The following is a 21,661-nucleotide window of genomic DNA, read 5'->3' as shown; positions in this document are numbered from 1 at the left end:
GGTAAAGAAGGGAAACTGGAAGAAAGACAGGCCTTGTTGAGCTCAGCAGGATCATAAATGCAGAGATACAATGAGAAGTTGCCCCAAGATCCTCCTGGCTTCCCTGGGTGTGCTGATGCCCTGATACTCTTTGGCTGAATGAATACTTTTCCTGTTTGGAAGTGGAAAATAATAAATGGGTGTCAAAGGTGTCTCCCAGAAAGCCTGCTTGTTCATGTTCACTTCTTCTCTGAGGTCCAGCTTCCAAGGAGAGATGATGAATCAAAGTAAGTCTAGATATTCCAAAGAAAAAAGGACCAAGATGAACAGACAGCCTACGGTCTTTGTTTTGGGAAGTAGGCAGGCCAAGCACCCCTTGCCTGAGAGCCTTTTCCTACTATTTTTCCTGAGTGGGCTCATGTCACAGGAGCACCAGTGAACCTGCATTCTCAGTCTGCATGTGTTTGATTTCTCATATTTATGTTTATTTGTAAAGAGAAGCAAACAGGAGGCATTGACTGATTGCTCTCCATAGGGATAATTTTTACATGGGTTTTCCAGTGCCACCTGTGACTATTCTAACTCTTATGCCTTATATACGGTTTTGCTCCCCTTCTTTAGGGTATGCTTGCATTCTGTTTTCATGTAAAGCTGCTTTGAAAATCACAATTTTTATACTTGCTCATTTAATTCATGTAATTGAAAAACATCTACCAAATCTAAATTAGTTATTTAGAGTGTGGGCTTGGTATGAATCACTGTACTCATGTTTTCTACTTTTGACAAATTATTTGACTCAATTGAGTTACTCACCCTTCTTATTCCTCAGTTTCTTTCTCTGTAAGTAATCATAGAATCTATGTATAAGTTTGTTGTGAAGCTTATATGAGATAATTGATGTAAACTGTAAGAAAAAAGACCCGACATTATATATCTAATATGTGGTAGATACTATTAGGTATTATTTTCATTACTCTGTCCCTAGAAATATAGACTCTGTTTTCTTGGTGTTTCTGGGGATATAGTGATGAAAATAATAACTAATAACATTTTTGTATGCATAACAACTGAAATACTGAAAGCACTCATGAAAATTAATTCAACAGAGTGAATAGGTACTTATTCTTGAATATGGATGACTTACCACAGAGTAAATGGTTAAATTTAATCATAGTTTTAATTTAGTTTAAATTTAATAATAGCTTTCTGATAATTATGTTGCCAATTAGTCCTTAACTGTGTATGTGTGTGCTTATGTGTGTGTGTATGTGTGTGTTGGTGCTATTATAAAAACATGTGCATGTGAATTTTTTGGAGCTTAGAATAGTTTTAAGCACTTACTACATGTGAAACTTTGTGGAAAACTATCTTGTTTTTACAGAAGTTTTATTCTTAAATGTCCAAATCTACAGAAAAGTTGAAAAAATAATAAAATGAGTATTCAAACACTCTTCGCCTTTACCATTCAGCCACATTTGCAAATTTGTACGTTCCTCATCTCTTTCTCTCTCTCTCCTCTCCTCATTTTCTCATATAATTCTTTAAAAACTTTTTTTTTGAAAGTAAGTGATAGACACACTGATAATTTAAACCTAAAGAGTTTAGGTTTTGTCTTCTAAGAACAAATATATTCTTCTTCTATGTAAACATATAAAAGAAATAATACATATGAAAATAAGCATTGATTCAATTAAATTATCCAATAGATAGTCCATGCTTTTCCTACAGTGTCTTTCATAGCAGTGTCTATTTTTATATTTTTAATCATAATTCAAGCAGTGTTTATGTTTGGCTGTGATTGGCATGACCCTTCAGCCTCCTTTAATCTAGAAGGCCCAACTCTCTGGCACCTTCTTTTTGCTGTTGGTGTTGGTTGGTTGGTTGGTTTTCATAACATTGACTTTCTCTGGACATTTAAAGACAGGTGTTAAATAAAACATCCCATACTTTGGATATTTCTGGTTACTTACTTATGGTAGAACATTTTGGCAAGAACGTCTCATGAGCAGTGCCTGCCTCCTCAGTGCAGCGAAGAGCAGACACATGATATCAATCTGCCCCAATGCTGAGGATGCTCCTTGTTACCGTTTGGCTAAGAGAGCTCTGCCAGATCACTTCATCCTGAAGGTGATTTACAACCCGTGAGTGAGTTGGCTGTAGTATTACACGAGGACACTGTGTGAATACCCTGTTCCCCAACATTTTCTCCCAATATGGTAAGGCTCCTGACTCTTTTAAGTTATTACACTGGAATTTGTGACATGTTGCTTTTCTAGTTTTCCAATTCCTTTCACATTTATAGCTGCTCTTCTTCAATCTTACCTACAGAAGAGCTTTCTTAAAAAAATCTTTCCCTGACTCTATCTCTCCTTGTGTCATTATGGACTCTAATTCATGGTCCCTTTATTCTGCTTCTGTTTCCTTCCTACATGTGTCTATTAATACAGGAGCATTTCCTTGTGTTCTTGCATGGAAAGACGTTCTCAATGTCAACTTGAACTTTCACTACCCTAAACCCAGACTCAGTTAATTTCCTGAAGAAGCTTACCTCTTTTTTTTTTTTTTTTTTTTTTTTTTTTTTTGATAGCAAATGGTATTTGGAAACCAAGATCTAGGTGTTTCATTTGCTCATTATTTCTGGGCCCTTTCAGTGGACAGAGCTAAAATTGTGTGTGTGTGTGTGTGTGTGTGTGTGTGAGTTCATAAGGTTTACAAAACAAATCTAGTTCCATTAAATGTCAGTATATTTACTCATTTGCTCCATTCTACACTTTATACACAATCATTTCAGGATGACTTTAGCAATGTCATATCAATAACAAAGTAAAGTTAAAGATTTCCTTGGATTTTAATTTTTATCCTTAGACTTTATCCTGCCAAGAGTGTATAGTGAGACAGAATACCATTTGAAAGTTGTTTAAATTAACTTTTTGGCCGGGCGCGGTGGCTCAAGCCTGTAATCCCAGCACTTTGGGAGGCCGAGGCGGGTGGATCACGAGGTCGAGAGATCAAGACCATCCTGGTCAACATGGTGAAACCCCGTCTCTACTAAAAATACAAAAAACTAGCTGGGCATGGTGGTGCCTGCCTGTAATCCCAGCTACTCAGGAGGCTGAGGCAGGAGAATTTCCTGAACCCAGGAGGCGGAGGTTGCGGTGAGCCGAGATCGCGCCATTGCACTCCAGCCTGGGTAACAAGAGCGAAACTCCATCTCAAAAATAAATAAATAAATAAATAAATAAATAAATAAATAAATTAACTTTTTTCTTTTTTATGATTATTTTATCAATTTAATGTACAGCCAGGCTTTTTAGTTTCTGATTAATATTCAGTTTTAGGACTTGCCTTTTCTTCATCCTTTTCATTTTTTTGACAATATAAAGCATGTTCCTGTCACAAAAGTCAAATACAGACAAATACACACACACTGGCTCATCAGAGACATTTAGCTATCACTCCTACTGCCTTCATCTTGTTATTACCCATCGTTTTTAGATAACTATCTATATCAGTTTGTCCTTTCTGTGTGTATTTATTTTTCTCTTTTATGCCTTCACAAAATATATCCTATTCTTTTGTGCATTAATACTTTGATTTTGTCACGTCACAATATACAGTGGAAATCATTATAGATCAGTTTGCAGAAATCTTATGTATTATTGATTGTGGCTGCATTGTACTTTATTGTGTCAATTAACAATACTTCATTCAATCGGACTCTTATGGATGTGTATTTAATTTTTTTCCCAATATTCTGCTATTTGTGATATGTAACCTTGGCGGCATAGCAGAATTTCAAGTATGTATCTAAACATCCTTTCCCATCATGTGTCATTTTCACGCTGATTTCAAGAGCTGTCACTGAAGAGGATAAAAATTCTGGTAGTCCGTTAAGCGTTTAGTTTGGTAGTTAAGTGAATACCTACTACAGGCCAGATGTTAGGCACACAGAGATTTCCAAGACAGGTTTTCATGTGTAGTACTTGCAGTTTAGCAGGGAATGCAGAGAAAACATGTCATTGCAATAGTTCATAAACGAGACAGGCACGGGATGTTGGCAGAACTGGAAAAGACCACCCATTGGAGAGGACACCAGCATCGCACAATCTCATTCATCTTGTGATGAACTCCAGAGTAGAGATGTCAGCTGAAAGAAAGATGAGTAATTCTTCTCTCATTTCTGAGTTTTCTTTTTGTCAATCTCTTCAAGAATCAGAATATAAGCTCCACAAGAGCAGAGTAAGTAGACATTCTCACCCTTAGAGAAGTGTTCTGGTTTTTTCTTACCTGGTTCAAGGAGATGTAAATGCTGCCTTTGGATATCTCTTCAAAGAACAAAGGCTAGCCCTCTGCAGTCAGCTCATTAGCTCATGATGTCTTCTGAGTTCAATACTGGCTACTTCAGATCTTATAAACAAAAGACAACAAGTGATATTGTACTATTACAGCACAACAAATGCAAGTACAATTTATGATGTACTTGTGTCCGAATACATTTATTATGTCCTTGTGTGAGTCCTCAGTCTTATCCTCAGCATGAACCAAAATAGTGTCTGCTACCAAGATACTCCTAATGACCCCATAAAGCCCTCTAATAGCAATTAAAACACTACCCACAGCCTCACAATCCTCTTCCCATCAGGTAACTTAGATTTAGGGCTTCATTTATCCTTTTCCCCTGCCCAAAATGCCAATACACTGAGTATGGGGGGATGGTACCTTGTCCTCACCGCCTCCTCCTGCAGCCCCCCATTGGCTGCTGCAGATATTTTTCCCAAAAGGAAGGCAACAGAAGACACTCTGACTTCCTAGAAGCAGCTATGATCTCCCTGAGCTCAGGGTTCAGCCTGTTAGCCAACCTTGCGCCGCTCATCCGATCCCTTTCCAGTCTCTAACATAGTGTTCCGCATACACTAGGTGTCTAAATTAAAAAAAATAATAATAATAAAATAAACTGGTGAACAACAAATAAACAAATATGATACAGTGCACAGAGAATTCATTCCACACCATTACCCTCTAAGAACATAAAACAAATTTCCCAGGTCTCTTTGATCTTGCCTATTTTAAAACAAGAAAAAAGAAAAAAAAATAACCCTCCGCTAACAGGTACACAAAAAGTAAAGCCTAAAGCGAAGTGTGAAGGTAAATCCATCAGGTATGTTGTCTGGAAGTCGTAAAGTGTGGCCCACCCGGGCAGGTGGGAGGCAGTAATGGATGGAGTCCGTCGTGCTGCGGTGTCTGCATGGCACTAATGCAAAGCGCATGGCAGCTCTACCAGCCACCCTGCACCGGTAATGCACACGCCCCCAAACAGAAGCCCAGAAACTAAATGCAGCCATGCCTGCCGTGGTTTTAGTGAGGCACGGATGGATTCTCGCACAGACAGCTGGGCTGGTACACGTGGGAGGAAAAACGGCTCCTGGGGGATTTCTAAAGCCTTTTAAAGGAATCGGAAATCACTTTACACCAATTGCCTCCCTTCCCTTTAAAGGTCGGGTGGGAGGAAGGTGGAATTTACCCCCTCAGCAAAGGTTCCCAGAAGTGTTTCTAATAATGAAATAATCTCTTCACATCCTCCCGGATTCGCTTCAACAGGACGGCTCATAGCAGTTCAGCTTTGACTTGCAGTCAGGTAGCAGGTGAAGGGTTAGAAAGAAGGAACACCTGATCAGAGCCTGCACTGGTTCAAACCTATGCTTTTTATTCAGGATTTATGACAGCACTGCACAATGAGTTATTCCCAGTTTACAGAGGAGGAGACTGAGGCTGGGGAGGTGACGGGTCTCTTGCATGTTCAGGAATCCAGCGAGTGTCACAGCTGGCCTTGGAAGCTGATGTTGACAACGCTCAAGCTTCCCCTCACCACATCCCCCTCCATGAACCATGAAGCCCTTTCTACGCCTATGTTTAATCAGCAGTCATTACCTATGATTTAAATGGAGAGATAAGAGACAAACATGAAAAATTAAATAACTATCAATGCAAAATGACAAGAGATATCACAAGACTGTACATGAGTAGATGGGAAGTGAGCACTAGAGACAGTACTTTGAGGATTGTTTAAACTGTCTTTACCCTTGGCATAGAACACTCACTTTGTCAACATAGATAACTACAGCAGAAGTGACCCCGGGGACCTTAATATAGTCTTGCTCTATTACTATAGGAGTGTAAGTGAATTGGCACACTGTTCAAAGGATAAGAAGCATCTCCCCACAGTGATTTCAGTTCAATTAAGCTGGGTATTGACAATCTGTAGGCTTCCCTTCCTTCCAAGCATGGTGATAGAAAAATTGCAGGTTTTTTCTGTCTCTGCAAAGAGACAGATGTGAGTGTAGAATGAGGTCTTATTAATCAGAGTTCTTTCTTGTCTCTCCTTTTTCACTTCCCTTTTGTTTGTTATTTCTTCTGAGTGGTGATCCCATAGTAACAGACAGAATTGCTTACAGTACCTGTAATTGCTATTATTAATAATAATGATCATCATAATAAGAACAATCAGATATGATGAAAGAAAAAATATGAAAGAAAATTAAATTCTGGCTCTGTATGTAAACCATTTACGGGTTCCAAAATGAGAGCGAGAGGAACAAGGTAGCTCTCACAGAGGCCCACCAGCAAAGGCTGCTCGGGGCTCTTCCGCAGTGATGACCAGGGAAGATTTTACAGCAGTGATGCTAATACAAAATGTTTCAGAATATTCCACCGTTACTACTCTGCTGGCTCTTTATATAACCTTTTTCTTTTCTTTTTTTGCTACTGTTGAGTGTGAGTGTGTGTGTATGTGTGTGTTTTGATCTTTTTTTTTTTTTTTTTTGAGACAGAGTCTCTGGTGCCAGGCGCCAGGCTGGAGTGCAGTGGCACAATCTCGGCTCACTGCAACCTCCGCTTCCTGGGTTCAAGCAATTTTTCCGCCTCAGCCTCCCAAGTAGCTGGGACTGTGTTTTGATTTTTAACTTGAGACTTCTTTTTGATTTGGACCATAATATAATACAGGCCTAAAACCTAAAAGAGGAGCTCAAGAAATGCTGAAACTAAGAACCCAACAGTATATAAATGATTAATTAGTTTCTTCGGTTGATGAAGCCATCCAGAAGTCCCAACTTGGGTACTCACGCCTAGCTTAGGCTCTGGTAGCCTGAGGGTGAAAGACCACTCTTGAACTTGGAAGTTCTCAAGGAAAAGTGCACAGTCTTCACCCAGCCGGGCTCTCTAATCACCTCTACCCACCAACTGTGCCCCACATAGATCTCAGAAAGGCCCCTCTTCCTTCACTTGTAGTCTACAGAGTATTTATAACAGCCTCAGACATTTGTCATTCTTGTGCGCACAACTTTATCCCCTGATGATGATACTTTTGGAAAAGTTAGAGAATATATTTTCCTCCTGTGTACATACTCTGGTGGGTAGTGCAGCACTATCTGGTCACATATTTAAACACGAGAATGAATTAAGCATTTCACATCCTAAAAGATCTCATAGCTTTATGAAGAAATGAAGTTGAAAGCTAAAAGTCAAATGCAGCTTGGCTAATGCTTTACTGGTTTATATATGAATACACTGTCTGCCTTTGGAAGCTCATGGTGCACACTGTTTGATGGCCCATAACTCATAGTTCCTTTATACAGAAAGAAGGCATGGCAGCTGCTCTGGATCTGGGTCATGAAATTGTTCACACTGATGCCAACCCACTGTGCTAAATGCAACTTTAAAAATGCCAATGTCTCAAATAGATAACTATTACTTTAAGTGAACTAGAATGCTTAGTGAAGTGGCCCTATTTCCCTACTCAGCTAATGATGAACAGGTTCCTGCCTGTTCAAAAATCTCCAAATGCGGCCCTCTCCTACGAAAAGAGAATTGATTTGGGTAAGTCAATACACGTATGCCTTTGAGCAGTGAAAGAGAAGAGGCTGTGTTTCTAATCGTGGGATTGAGTAGTGGTGTGTAGCAGAAGTAATGAAAGAGAATGATGAACTTGGTAGCAAAAGGTCATATCAAAGGACAGTATTTTTCCAGGTTTCTGAATCCTGAGTATTAAAGAACAAATTATCATGAAGGAATTTCAGGATATGCAAAGGACACAAATAAAGAGAGAGATATATGGGACTATCCTGTAGTGAAAAAAGAGCTTAACAAGGTGCTAATAATTTAGTGTAGACAGCAGCAGCTATATTACAATAAATCACTCCATTACAATTGTTAACCTGATTTGTAGAGTGTACTCCCCATCCCAGTTCCCTAAGGAATGAAGTCCAAGCCCTCACTCTAATGTAGAAAACTTCTCATGCTTAGAGTCTTTACCCACTTGAGTGCTAGACAGCCTGTGTGTATCAAATCATCATAATACTTTTATGGATGCAAAGATTGGTGTAAATATGACCATTTTTCCATGAGGAGACCAGAAATGTTATGAAATTTGCCAAAAGCTTTACTGCTGACATGGAGCAGAACACAGTTTCCAATCTGAATAGACTTGTTTCTAAAGCCAGCCTGTTTCATGGTATTATTGATACCATTGCTGCTTTTCAGACATTCTCCATGAGAAAACTGTGCTTTGAAGAAGTAATAATTTCATCAAGGTTGCTCCCACATGTAAGTGTTGTGCTGGTTGGAACACAAACCCAGATCTGCTCACTCCAGAACCCATCCCGTGTTCGTTCACTAATCCTCACTGTCCAACTAACTTGACCGTCTTGAACATTTAGTTTTATGGGTCCAATTTTCACTGAAGTCATAAGTCCACTTATAAGTGGATCTCCACCTCCTCACCCATGTAAAGGACTGTCAAAATGAATTTTGCTTGTTTGAAAATCATTCAAAGATGATCTTCACATAAATCTTTCCAGCGCAAACCACAATTCCCTAGCCTAGAGCAGGCATCAGGAGTATCTGTCATCAAAGCCGACCTTCTTTCCGTGGCATTAACACCTGACCTTTCAATATGTAGTCAAGACGCAAGGCTAAATCTGCACAACGGCCAATGTAGCTGAGGAAGAATAGATAGAAAGAGAGGGAAAAAGTTATGGCAATAATATTGGTAGTTTTAAGAGGAAAGATTGACTCTCTAATACAACTTTATTTCTTTTCTTCCCCCCAGAAAATATCGGTAAAGTGATTCAATAAGTAAACAAATTAATCAATAATGTATGAACAATCAGATAAATGAATATAGGGATATGAAAATCTGTGTATACTTGGAAGGAAACATAAATCTATATGAATTAGTAAATGTGGAGACCAATTTTGGAATCAGATTGGATGCATTGAGACTGGGGACAAGTCTAAGAGATAGATGCATAGATACATAAATGGGAAAAATAACATCCATTTACTGCTTGTTTTCAGTCTTTATCCTACTGTCTCCCAGGAGAAAGATAACCAGAGGACAAAGAGAAACTTCAAAATAAAAGCCAACTCAGGGGCTGTGGGTTTCAAGCAACCATTTCTCCCAACCCTCATACAGTGTTTGAAGGTAAAGTTTTTAATGTCAGTTTTATATATATATATACACATATATATATATATATATATTTGTATATATATATATATATCATATGATCTTACACACACACACACACACACACACACACACACACAGAGTGTGTGGTGGATTATTGTGTGTACTGGAGATAATATATGCTATATGTGCTAGAATAAAGCAGTACCACAACATTTAGTATTATAGATTGGACGGGGTTTTTCTTGTCTTCTTTGTATAAGCATCATGGACATTTCAAAACTGTCCATCTTTATTTCTCCCTTTACAATATTTCATTAATGATGGATGATGTTTTTGGTTGTTTTATCAGCATTTACCTATATTGGTATAAATAACATTTTAAAAGTTTTGGGTTAATTGTTTTTGTAATATTATTATCTTTACGAATATGAATTATGTCTTATTTTGATTTTTAAAGTTGAAAGCAAATAACATCAATATTTTGGGACTTTTAGGTTAGATACAGTGACTCATGTCTACCATCTCAGCACTTTGGTGGCAGGTTGTTTGAGGCCAAGAGTTCAAGACCAGCCTGGGCAATATAGTGAGACCCTATGTCTACAAAAAATGTTTCTAAAAAATTATCTGGATGTGATGGCACACACCTGTGGTTCCAGCTACTTGAGAGGCTGAGGCAGGAGGATCACTTGAGCCCAGGTGGCCAAGGCTGCAGTGAGCCATGATTGTGCTACTACCCTCCAGACTGGGTAACATAGCAAGACCCTATCTCTAAAAAATAAAATATAATCTTGCTTCAATGAAACACTGGGGACATGTGGGTTATCAGTGGGCTGATTTTAGGAAATAGTCTTAAGATGAGTCAGAATGTTTGAGCATAATTTAATTTTATGATGTGTATTAGGCCATCTTGCATTATGAAAATACCTAAAACTGGGTGATTTGGAAAGAAAAGGGGTTTAATTAATTGGCTGATGGTTCTGCAGGCTGCACAGGAAGCATGGTGGCAGCATCCACGCTCAGCTTCTGGGAAGGTCTTAGGGAGTTTACAATGGAAGGTCAAGTGGGAACCGGCAGTTCAGACGGCAAGAACAGGAGCAAGAGAGAGAAAGGACGGAAGGTGCCATGTACTTTAAACAACCAGATGTCTTGAGAACTCTCATTATCGCAAAGACAGCCCCAGCCATGAGGGATCTGTTCCCATGACCCAAACACCTCCCACCGGGTCCCATTTCCAGCACTGGCGATTACAGTTCAACATGAGATTTGGACAGGGACAAATATCCAAACCATATTATGCTGCAAGAAGTATTTTCTTTGATAGAGTTGGAAAATCCGTTAGAGTTCATTGAAATCATACTTTTTTTCTCCTGCTTCTAATATGTTGAAACTGAGGTTCAGAAAGATGAAATGACATGTCCCAAGTTGTGTACAGAGATAGTGGGTAAGAAAGGATTAACAAAGGGCGCCCAAGTGGCCTGTTCTTTTCTCTTTCCAGCTCAGTCATGCCAACTGCTGTGCTCCTGCTTCAGAGCTGTGCTAATAAATGTATGTGTCCATCTGTCTCATGGATGTGCCTGGGGTCATTTCTTTACCTTCTGGACCTTAGTTTCTCCATTTGCAACACTAAGAGGATGGGAGGGAAGAAACCGCACGATTTCTACGCTAGCTAGGTGCCTTTTCAACTCTAAGAATTTACGAAGAGTAATGATGTAATTATGCAGGCAAGATTCTCAGATGACAAAAGCTTTTCAAGTCTTCCTATTTCCTCTTTTGCTGTATTTGAGAGGATGTTCAGAATTAAATTGCATGTCCAATTGCAGTAAATGTTTTAGCCTAGGTGATTACTACAGTGTCTGATACATCCCAGATAGTCCTTGCAACTTTGTCGTTGCTTTTCCGTATTACCAGGGCTACCACGATGGTGTTCTCTTGTTTTTGTTTCAATTATTGTTTTCTTAAATGACTGTGAAACTAAGCTTCAGAAAAGTGAAGGGGGCTTGGCATGTTGGCTCATGCCTCTGGTCCTAGCTACTTGGGAGGCTAAGGTAGGAGAATTGCTTGAGCCCAGGAATTTGAAGCTGCAATGAGTTAGGATCATACTACTGTACTCCAGCCAGGGCAACAGGGAGAGAGAGAGAGAGAGAGAGAGACCCTGTCTCTTTAAAAAGTATATAAACATTCCTGTGTATATACAGATATATATATGCACATATATATGTGTGTGTGTATATTTATGTGTGTGTATATATGTGTGTATGTATATTTATATATATATATTTATATATTATATATAAATATATAATATATATTTATATATTATATTAAAAAATTATATTATATATAAAATATATAAAAATATATATATTTATATATATACACACACACATATATATACATATGTGTATATATATGTGTGTATATACATATGTGTGTGTATATATATATATATATATATTTAAAGAAAGTGATTCATCCAAGCTTCTTCTTGGCAGATATAGGTTTCAAATACAGAGCTCTCAAGCTCTAATGTCCAGATACCTCCCTCTCTCACTGCCTTACCTTCTTTCCCCTATTAGGCAAAATATGTCCTTCCACCATGATTTAAAGGTCCTCATCTTCGTGTTCTTTCACTGTAAACCTTTCCAAATATTTTTGGCAAAGAGAAGTAATATGGGAAATAAATACTAAACAAAACAAAACCCTGCAATTAACTTCATTGCATGCACAGCATGGATCACATAATCTCAACCTTGCTCTCTGAGAAAATGGTTCTCTGAAAACATTATACGCGCTAGTGTTTCTCTTGTGAGGAAGCATGTCAGGAGCTGGAAGTGCAGGCTTTGGAGTCAGACATCCTCGGCTCAAGTCCTTGCTTAGTCATTTATTAACTGTGCGATTTTGGGTGAGCTGCCTAATTCTTGTTCACATTTTCTTTATTTTTGACATAGCAGTATTGCCTACCTTCTAATTCAGCCATTGCCAATCTTAACTGAGATCATGGGATTAAATGCTTAGCGTAGAGCCCATGGTAAAGGGCTCCACAAACTGAGTTCCTAAGATGACTGTCCTTCATACTCACTTTGGTGGAGCTCCATGGAGAACACAGTGTCTCTTCCCACTCCACATACAGTAGCTGGGTGTTGATTAATGTTGCCTGCTGAGTGGTCCATCACCCTGCTCACATGCCCCATTTTAGACATTCCTCCTCATGTCTCTTGCTTTGTGTTGTGTTGTCTGGGCAGAGGACAAGATCTGGACGTCAGTGCAGCACAACAATCCAGAGCTGACCCGCGTGCGGGGCGCCAACTCTGAGAATCCCTATGCCATGGCCTTGGACTACGGGGGCAGCATGGAGCAGCTGGAGGCCGTGATCGATGGCTCTGAGCACTGTGAACAGGAGGTGGCCTACCACTGCAGGAGATCCCGCCTGCTCAACACGCCGGGTAAGGCCTCTGCATGCATAATGGCAGTGGGTCAGATGAGCCGCCCCAAACCTGGAGTATTAGGCAAAGGAAAATTGGCCATGAAGGGAGTTATACTTACAGTTAGTCACTGTGCACGGGAGAGAAACACACCAGGTGAGGTCTAGTTATGTACTAATCCTGGCTCTGAAATTCAGGATGGGACCTAGAGTGAATTCTGTCACCTCTCAAGGTTTTTCTCCTCCTCATCATAAAGAAAACAACTCGAACACCCACCCTGTAACAGTTGTGAGAATGAAGGATACCTGAAGAGCAATTTCCCTCGAAGAGAGCATTCGAGATTGGCATAGAAAGCGTGGCAGTGGGAAATGCTGTTCTGGGGAGAGAGAAGGTTTGATAAGGCACCAGGATCTCAGCACACCCACCCAAGAGCAACGAGTCATTTCTGGGGTGGAGGATGCCTGGATGCCTAAGAGAGCCCTGTTAGGAGGTGGAGCCAGCCAGGCAGGCAGGGCAAGCCTGTGGGTTCATGTCGTGAACCGAGCCTGAGAAGTGGGGGCCTTAGGGGAAATGACTCTTTTTATAAGTTAAGTGTGCTTCTAGAAAAAATTAAATGAACACTGCTTATTTATTTATTTTCCTATGGTTATTTGTTATAGTAAATGGTTGATTTAGTTATTAACATGCTTGGAAAAGGAAACAAAATAAAATGAAAGCAAAAGCAACTTGTAGAACTGCTTACCAAGACTCTAAAGAGCTTCCGTAAAATGGAAGAAAGGGTTCGTCGAAATTTACATGTTCCCTGGGAGTCAGTCATTTTTTGGTGGATGTCAGTTCATCATTTGTTTTGCGGGAGAAGAGGCCAAAATATCTGAAGTATCTAAGAAAGGGTGCTATAATCGCTAGCCTCAAGAGACTTACACTCCAGCGCTTAGAATTTAGGAAGTTTGAAAGGCTGGGGAAAAATGGAGAATACAATGTCAACAAAGGGGAAATCATAGAAACCTAACTAAATTCAACAGAATGCCTTCCTGACCTAGGATCTTCAAGGAAGACGTTGTTCCACGTAAGAGAATTTTCCAGATAACTGTCACTTATCCTTTTAAGTACCAAAAATCTTTCTAAAGAATTTTTAACTATTTGAAATGAAAATCTTTCTCAAATGGATTACACGCTTCCATGCCTTGTTAAACAGAGAATTCTGAACGTAAAATGTAACCTTTTCTTGATGACTCAGGATCAGCATTGTGAAAATCAATTACTGCACTGTCCTTATATTCAACGGGCTTGCAGGACTGATTAGATCAGAGGTACCGGTTCATGTCCCTTTACCCAGCGTCCTCAGAGGGTGCTGCCCTGCCAGGGTCAACGTTTATATTTATGTGTATTTCTCTCTCCATTGCTGTCAACCCTGCACGTGCTACCTCAGCACTGTTATCAGGGTGACTGTCTCCAGAAATGCCCTTCCCTCTTTCCATTGTGTTGTTTCTAGTTTTAGAAGGTTTGGTTTTGGCAGAATTGTAGAACAAATGTTTATTCTAACTATGGACTTCCTTCAGCATAAGCTTTCTGTAATATCAATTCGGCTACATCACTGCCTTTGCAAATGTGTTCTTTTCCTAACTCATCTGCCTCACTGTGCCTTATCTTATTTGAATGGGAGGGCAATGGTTTGGCAGCAAGTCATATTGGGAGTAAGGGCTTGATCCTGTCATTTACTAGTTAGGTGATCTTGTGCAAGTTGCTCAATTTCTACAGTTTCAATTTTACCACCTAAAAATGTTTTATTTTTATTTTTATTTTTATGAGACGGAGTCTCACTCTGTCATCCAGGTTGGAGTGCAGTGGTGCATTCTTGGCTCACTGCAACCTCTGACTCCCTGGTTCAAGTGATTCTCCTGCCTCAGCCTCCTGAGTAGCTGGGATTACAGGCATGGGCCACTACACTTAGCTAATTTTTTTGTATTTTAGTAGAGATGAGCTTTCACTATGTTGGCTGAATGGTCTCCATCTCCTGACCTCCTGATCCGCCCACCTCGTCCTCCCAAAATGCTGGGATTACAGGTGTGAGCCACACACCACCTGAAAAATTTGCGTGAAAATTCTGAACCCATGAAGTTGATCTGAGAATGGAAGAAAACATTTAGTCTGAACTGCTTGTGCTATGCTTGGTACATAATAGGTATTCAACAAATACTATTGTCCTTATTCAAAGTTTCCATTGCAGCAGGGAAGGTCCAAAATGTGTTTCATAATGAGAAACAAGCACAAAGAAAAATTTTATTTCTGTTTTAACAATGCAAATAGAATAATTGTAATAATTATGTAGTAACAGAATCAATTAGAAAGCTCATACATGTAAACAATCTCACCCTCTGAAGACGGCTACTTTAATGTCAGGACTGAACCCTTCCAGACGTTCTTCCATGTATATATTCTCAGAGGCACAAGGCAGACACACCAAATGTTTGCACATGAAAATCGTCATTTATCCTCTTTTTCCTATGGGTTCTGAACCAAAAGGAGGGTGAAAAAGGAGGATAATGGGTATGTAGGCTCAGTGTCTACCTTCTTCTGTTGAGCTGGTTGGGAGAATGTAGCATGGACCATTTTGTCCCCTTGGATTCCACCTCCAGACCAGACACTGCTTGTGGGGCAACAGAGCACTCACTTACCTAGACAATCCCATAGAGGTATGACCTAACTTCACATTTTCACTGCCAGGACAGCATCCACCTGCACCCCCATGCTTGTGAGCCCACATTCTGGAAGCGGGAATGGGAAAAACAATATACAACGTATGTAGCCACATGGATTCAACAGCCAGCACCTAGGGCATACACCTACAGGAATGTTTTCCTGGTCCTTATTATTATTAAGCCACTCCCCTCCGTTGCCCACACAGAAGCCCAAGGACAGGAGGGAAAAAGGGTAAAGCCCATCTCCTCTTTATCTATGATTCTGGAAGAATATTGTGCAAGTTTTTCCTTTATCAGCTGAATCTGTAGTCTATGCTGGGAAGAGATTCCTGACCCTGTGATACTGTTTTACAACCTGTGTTTGTCACACACAAGAAATGTACAAATAGCTTTCCATATCAATAAATATAACTTCATATTATCATCTTCACTAACTGCAGAGTATTTCGTTATACGGATGGACTCCAATGAACAAATCTCTTATTTGGACATGTTTCCATTTTTTCGCTGTTACACGCAACGCTGCAGAACAGTGTTGCACGTAGGTCTTTGTGAACATAACTGATTATATCCTCAGGACAAATTCCTTGAGGTGCCATTTGCCGGGCAGCAAGAATGCACATTTTTAAGACTCTTACCACATTGAATTCTGCAATGCATCAAGGTCGTACCAATTTATACTCCCAACATCACTGTGAGACTGCCCATTTCCCAGCAATAGATACTGTTATCTTCCTTCAGCCGTGGTAATGTGATAAGCGCAAAGGTAGGGGGGTCAAAGATGGTTATAAATAGTTTTGTTGTTAGTTTTTAAAAGTTTGCAGCCTGATTTCCATAGCCTATTGGCTATTTATTACTAATTAGTAGCCAGGGTTAGTAGACATATGAAAAATTAAATTGTGGCTGCAGGCACATTTAAATCAATAAGAGGAAGTAGGGGTGCCTTGTGGCCATAGATTCTCCTATACACTACACACAATAGATAATAAATGGAGACAATACGAGAAGGCAAAATGAAAGCAAAATAAAGACATGCTTAAATGGTCAATAATGATTGAGATTTCTTATGTTTGAGGATATGTGTGGGATGAGCTACTGGAATTATCTCTAACCCAGACAGCAGACCTGTACCATAAGAGTCATTGTCCCCATCTGGTATTTCATTAAACAAAACTTTAGAGAGAATAAGACGCTTGTTTAATGCCACACAGCTAGAAAGAGACAGGTCTAGCTCTTGTAACCAACATCTCCTGAAGTCAGAGCAACAATGCTATTTCTGATACATCACAAAAACCTGCAAAGGGCCAAGAGTTGCAAGGAAATGAAGGAGTCAGAAGAAAACATGATTTTGTATAAATTTGCTTATTGTGAAGGAAAATGGGAGGAGAGAGAAACGCAACCAGGTATGACTCTGTGAAGGCCACAGCGTTGTCAGGGTTGCCTGCACTGGGCACATTCCTGGGCAGCATCACAGGGTTTGTGTGGTCCTGGCCTGGACGTAGCAACTTCCGTGGCTCACACACCCCTTCATGGGAAGACCTGTGTCTTCCTACACAGCATCCCCAGAGCCTCCTTCTACCTGCTCCCAGCTGCAGCGAGGGCCCTGGTTCCATTCATTTAGTAGCAGCAGAGGGAGAAGGAGGAGACAGGCAGGATAACGTCATGCATGGGTCATCCCTGGGCCTTTTTCATTCAGTTGTGACTGACCATGACACTGTCATTTTATGGAAGTCTCCTTGGATTTTTTTTCCCCCAAAACTACTGATAAGTTCCAGCCAATGGAATGTGTCCTCTATCTCTCTAACTGAAGGTTTATGCTAGAAACTCTCTCCAGTGTCTCCCCAGGACATCTGTATCCTAGGGAAAGTGTCTTTGTGATTCTCGTGTATCTTATTTTTCCCTTCACTCTGCTTGCTGCTTTCTACTCTGAGCTTTCGGCATGGCCAGAGGCCCTGCTGTAGTGCAGCTTCCAGTACAGAGCCCAGGGCTGGAGAATCTCCACAGCCTGCCAGTTCTCACAGCACCTTGCCACAGGGGAGGAGGTGGCCACTTGTCCCCAGGGAGAAAGGCTTCCTTGGTTGAGCCCAGACCTTTTCTCTCTTGTCAGCATCTTCATAGGTATTTTGCCTGAGGCTAGAGTCCCGAAGGTGATAGGTGATGAACATATGAAATGAAACAGGAAACACTTATGCAGAGGACAGAAAAATAAATATGAAAGCCATAGTCTGGAGGATGCTTTAATCACATGGCCAATTAGACCTATAACCCATAACTTTCCCCTGGAAGGAAGACAAAATGGAGAGGGGCATAGGCAAGTGACCACATGGGGAAACTGAGTGCCCAGATCTCTGCCGGGAACCGGTATTGGAAGGCCTGCCTATCCCACAGCTCCCTTGCAATGGTCTCCTTGGTGCTGAGAAGGCTCCCCACTGGATTCACTCACTGGGGTGTCAGTATCCCGTGCAGGCAACCTTCTGCACTCACCACTCCATGTAAGGAAAGTCTGTTTGTGGAAACCCTCTTCAGTAAAGCTGTGAGCTCTCGAAGGCAGAGGTAAGAAGTCAATATTGAAACACACGAAAGCACTGGAAATTCAGACTCCATTACTTTGAAATCTAATGGCCTTAGGACTGCCTGAGCTGGAGTTTACTTTGGTTTTTCTGAACAGAAAGCATTTGCAGAGCAAGTCAGTCATGCAGGCAGGATTGCCATGAGGATTATGTGAGTCCTTCAGGAGCCCTAAGAATCCAGAGCCCTACAGCACGCAAAACCCTGTTTACCTACCAGTAACGAGCTGGTTTAAAGTCATTCCTATTAATTCATTCATGCCACTGAGAGTGGTAGCTACACACAGTCAATTGCTTTACCTAGTTACGTTACAATGGAATTTAAAAGGACAGCATCGTATTTCTGGACAGCATCTTATTTCTTTTAAAGTATTTTAAATTCTCAATTTTTAAAAATTACTGACACTTAGTGAGCATACAGCTAACTGGTGGCTATATATACCACAATTAATAATCTAGACTATATAATATATGCTGTAGTATAGATATATATATATAACATATATGATGTATATACTATATACTATATAATGTTATATAATATATTCATATATTATATAACATATAGTATGTACTATATAATATGACTGCCATTGGAAGATCTACCTATCCCACAATTCTCTTGCAATAGTCTTTGTAGTTCCTAGAAGGCTCCCTACTGCATTTAGTCATTGAAGTGTCATAATATACATAATATATATTAATAATATATAACATATAAGTAATATATATTATTTATAGTATACTACATATACATATGTATATATACATATATATAGTATATACATTATCTATACTATACCATATATTCATCATATATATATAATACATATATTTACACTTTATCCATAATGGTATATATATTCATCACATACTCTTTATGTGTCCAAACAGCTCTGTAAATGCCCTTGTGCATATTAATTCTCACGTTCATTAACAATATTCAACTTCCCATGTTCACAAAACTAATGATTTAGTTTAGAAGTCTGAGTAAGGAATTGTGATGTAGAAAAGTCAAATTACAGATAGAAAAGAAACAGCACGTCAGGGTACTCAGGGTTTAACCAAACTGAAAAAGCTTTCTTCTCAATACGTTTACCACCCAAGATCAATGCACAGATTTAACATTTTCATTCATACACTAGGCATTTCTGAGTATCTGTTTTGTGCCAGACACCGGGCAGTGAAAATAAAACACTGAAAAAACAGAGTTCTTGCTTACGTATTTATAGTAGGGAAGACAAAAACATACCCCCATGCCCTTCCAACACACACACACACACACACATACACAGAGAGAGAGAATCAGTGCATGAAGAAAGTGAGGCTGAAAGGTGTAGAAGGACAAGGGGCTAGGGTGTGAGTGGATGTGGGGAGCTGCATTTCACGTGGGGTGGTGGGAAAGTCCTCCTGGTGTGCAGGAGCTATCCATCAGGGCCCTGAGTGAAGGAACACGATGAGGCAGGTGCCTCCCTAGGGCAGAAGGTTCCAGGCTGAGCAATAGCCAGAAGGCCAGTGTGGCTGGCGCAGGAGTGAAGGTGGGAATAAAATGGTGGTGAGTGGTATCCAGAGGCCAGGTTTTGCAAGGTTTGGAACTGTGGATTTTATTCTAAGAGTAAAAGAAAGTCACTGGAAGATTTTAAGCAGGGGATTTGATTTGAAATAGAAAGAAAAAGGGTAGTAATCAGTTTCTGTAAGTCAAGCTAAACCAGGTATGAATAATTTGCTAAGCACATAGACATTTTAGGTCACCCCTACACCTGATGAACTGGAAAGAGCCATGAGCTCCCTGAATGGAGAAACGTGTCTGATATCACTCTGTAACATCACATTCTAATTCGCGGCTGTGTGTGGAAGACTCGGCACCCACCTTGCATTCCCTCTGATCCTTGGTGGTGATCCTTCAGTTCTTTCTCACCCAATTAACTGAGTGACATATAGAAGGAGAAGGAGAACATATCACCCAATTAAACAATCTCACCCAACAGCTGAGATTGCTTCAGCTACTTCATCCTCTGTGTTCTTGCTGCTGGCCCGCTTTCACTATGCCCACAAAGCTTGGAGGTCTGTGTCAGAGAGCTGCAATCTTTCCACTCTGTGGCACCACCCCTGCTCCCATATTTCTTTCCTTTCTTCTCTCTTTCCTTCATCCCTTTCTTTGTTCCTTTCTTCTTTCCTAACCACACCCCTCCCTCCACAGGCACACACTGAGCATACACACACAAATATATGGGTGGAACTAATCCCCAATGTCTACAGTTCTTCCATACCAGGTGACCACCATCATATTAAAAAAAAATTAGAAATTATTACATAAACAACATAAACCACAAACTTAGATCATGACATCTGGAAGATGAGATATCAAGGTAGTATTTGACTTTTTATTTTCACTTATTTCTTAAATTACACTCCCTATTATCTTTTTGTGGATTATACTGTAAGTTCTGTGATACATGTGTAGAACGTGCAGGTTTGTTGCATATGTATACATGTGCCATGGTGGTTTGCTGCATCCATCAACCAGTCATCTAGGTTTGAAGCCCCACATGCATTAGGTATTTGTCCTGATGCTCTCTCTCTCCTTTCCCCTCACCCCCAACAGGCCCCAGTGTGTGATGTTCCCAACCCAGCGTCAATATATTCTCATTGTTCAACTCCCACTTATGAGTGAGAACATGCAGTGTTTGATTTTCTGTTTCTGTGTTAATTTGCTGAGGATGATGGTTTCCAGCTTCATCCATGTCCGTGGTAAGGACATGAACTCAGTATTCCATGGTGTGTATGTGCCACATTTTCTTTATCCAGTCTATCACTGATGGGCATCTGGGTTGGTTCTAAGCCTTTTGCTGTTGTAAATAATACTGCAATAAGCAAGTCAAATTACAGATAGAAAAGAAACAGCACGTCAAGGTACTCTGGGGTTGACAAAACTAACTATACTATTTGCTATTGTAAATAGTGCATGTGTCTTTATAGTAGAGTGATTTCTAATTTTTGGGATATATACCCAGTAATGGGATTTCTGTGTCAAAGCTGTGTTTACCAAAATGCTATTTCTACTTTATGTACAACAAGGATATATAAACCCAGGTAGGCTGGGTGCCATGGCTCACACCTTAAATCCCAGAGCTTTGAGAAGCTGAGGTGGGAAAATGGCTTGAGATCAGAAGTTGGGCATTAGCTTGGGCAACAAAGTGAGACCTTGACCCTACACAAAATATGTAAAATTTATCCCGGTGTGGTGGAGCACAATTGCAGTCCTATCTACTCGAGATGCTGAGTTGGGAGGACTGTCTGAGCCCAGGAGTCTGAGACTGCAGTGTGCTCTAATTCTGCTGCTGCACTCTAGCCTGGGCAACAGGTGAGATCTCAGCTGGAAAGGAAGGAAAGAAGCAAGGAAAAAAGAGAGGGAGGTGGTGGCGGGGAGGGGGGGGAGAGAGAGAGAGAGAGAGAGAGAGAGAGAGAAACAGAAAGAAAATAGAAAGCCCGTATCTCATGCTTTCTACAGTGCATACTCTTTCTACT

At 40.2% G+C, this 21,661-nt stretch overlaps 1 protein-coding gene across 2 annotated transcripts in view; it reads left to right on the top strand.

Annotated features, from left to right (window-relative positions):
* CNTNAP5 (contactin associated protein family member 5) overlaps positions 1 to 21,661 on the top strand; it is an 891,734-nt gene that overhangs the window by 595,614 nt on the left and 274,459 nt on the right. For both annotated transcript variants that reach the window (XM_010342190.3, XM_074399829.1), the window contains exon 13: positions 12,688 to 12,888. In XM_010342190.3, coding sequence (XP_010340492.1) covers positions 12,688 to 12,888 — 201 coding nt within the window. The remainder of the gene's footprint in view (positions 1 to 12,687; positions 12,889 to 21,661) is intronic.

Source organism: Saimiri boliviensis, chromosome 5 (assembly GCF_048565385.1).
Source record: "Saimiri boliviensis isolate mSaiBol1 chromosome 5, mSaiBol1.pri, whole genome shotgun sequence".
Lineage (NCBI taxonomy): Eukaryota > Metazoa > Chordata > Mammalia > Primates > Cebidae > Saimiri > Saimiri boliviensis.
Note: the sequence above shows the minus strand (reverse complement) of the source record. Positions and strands in the feature narration are given on the sequence as shown.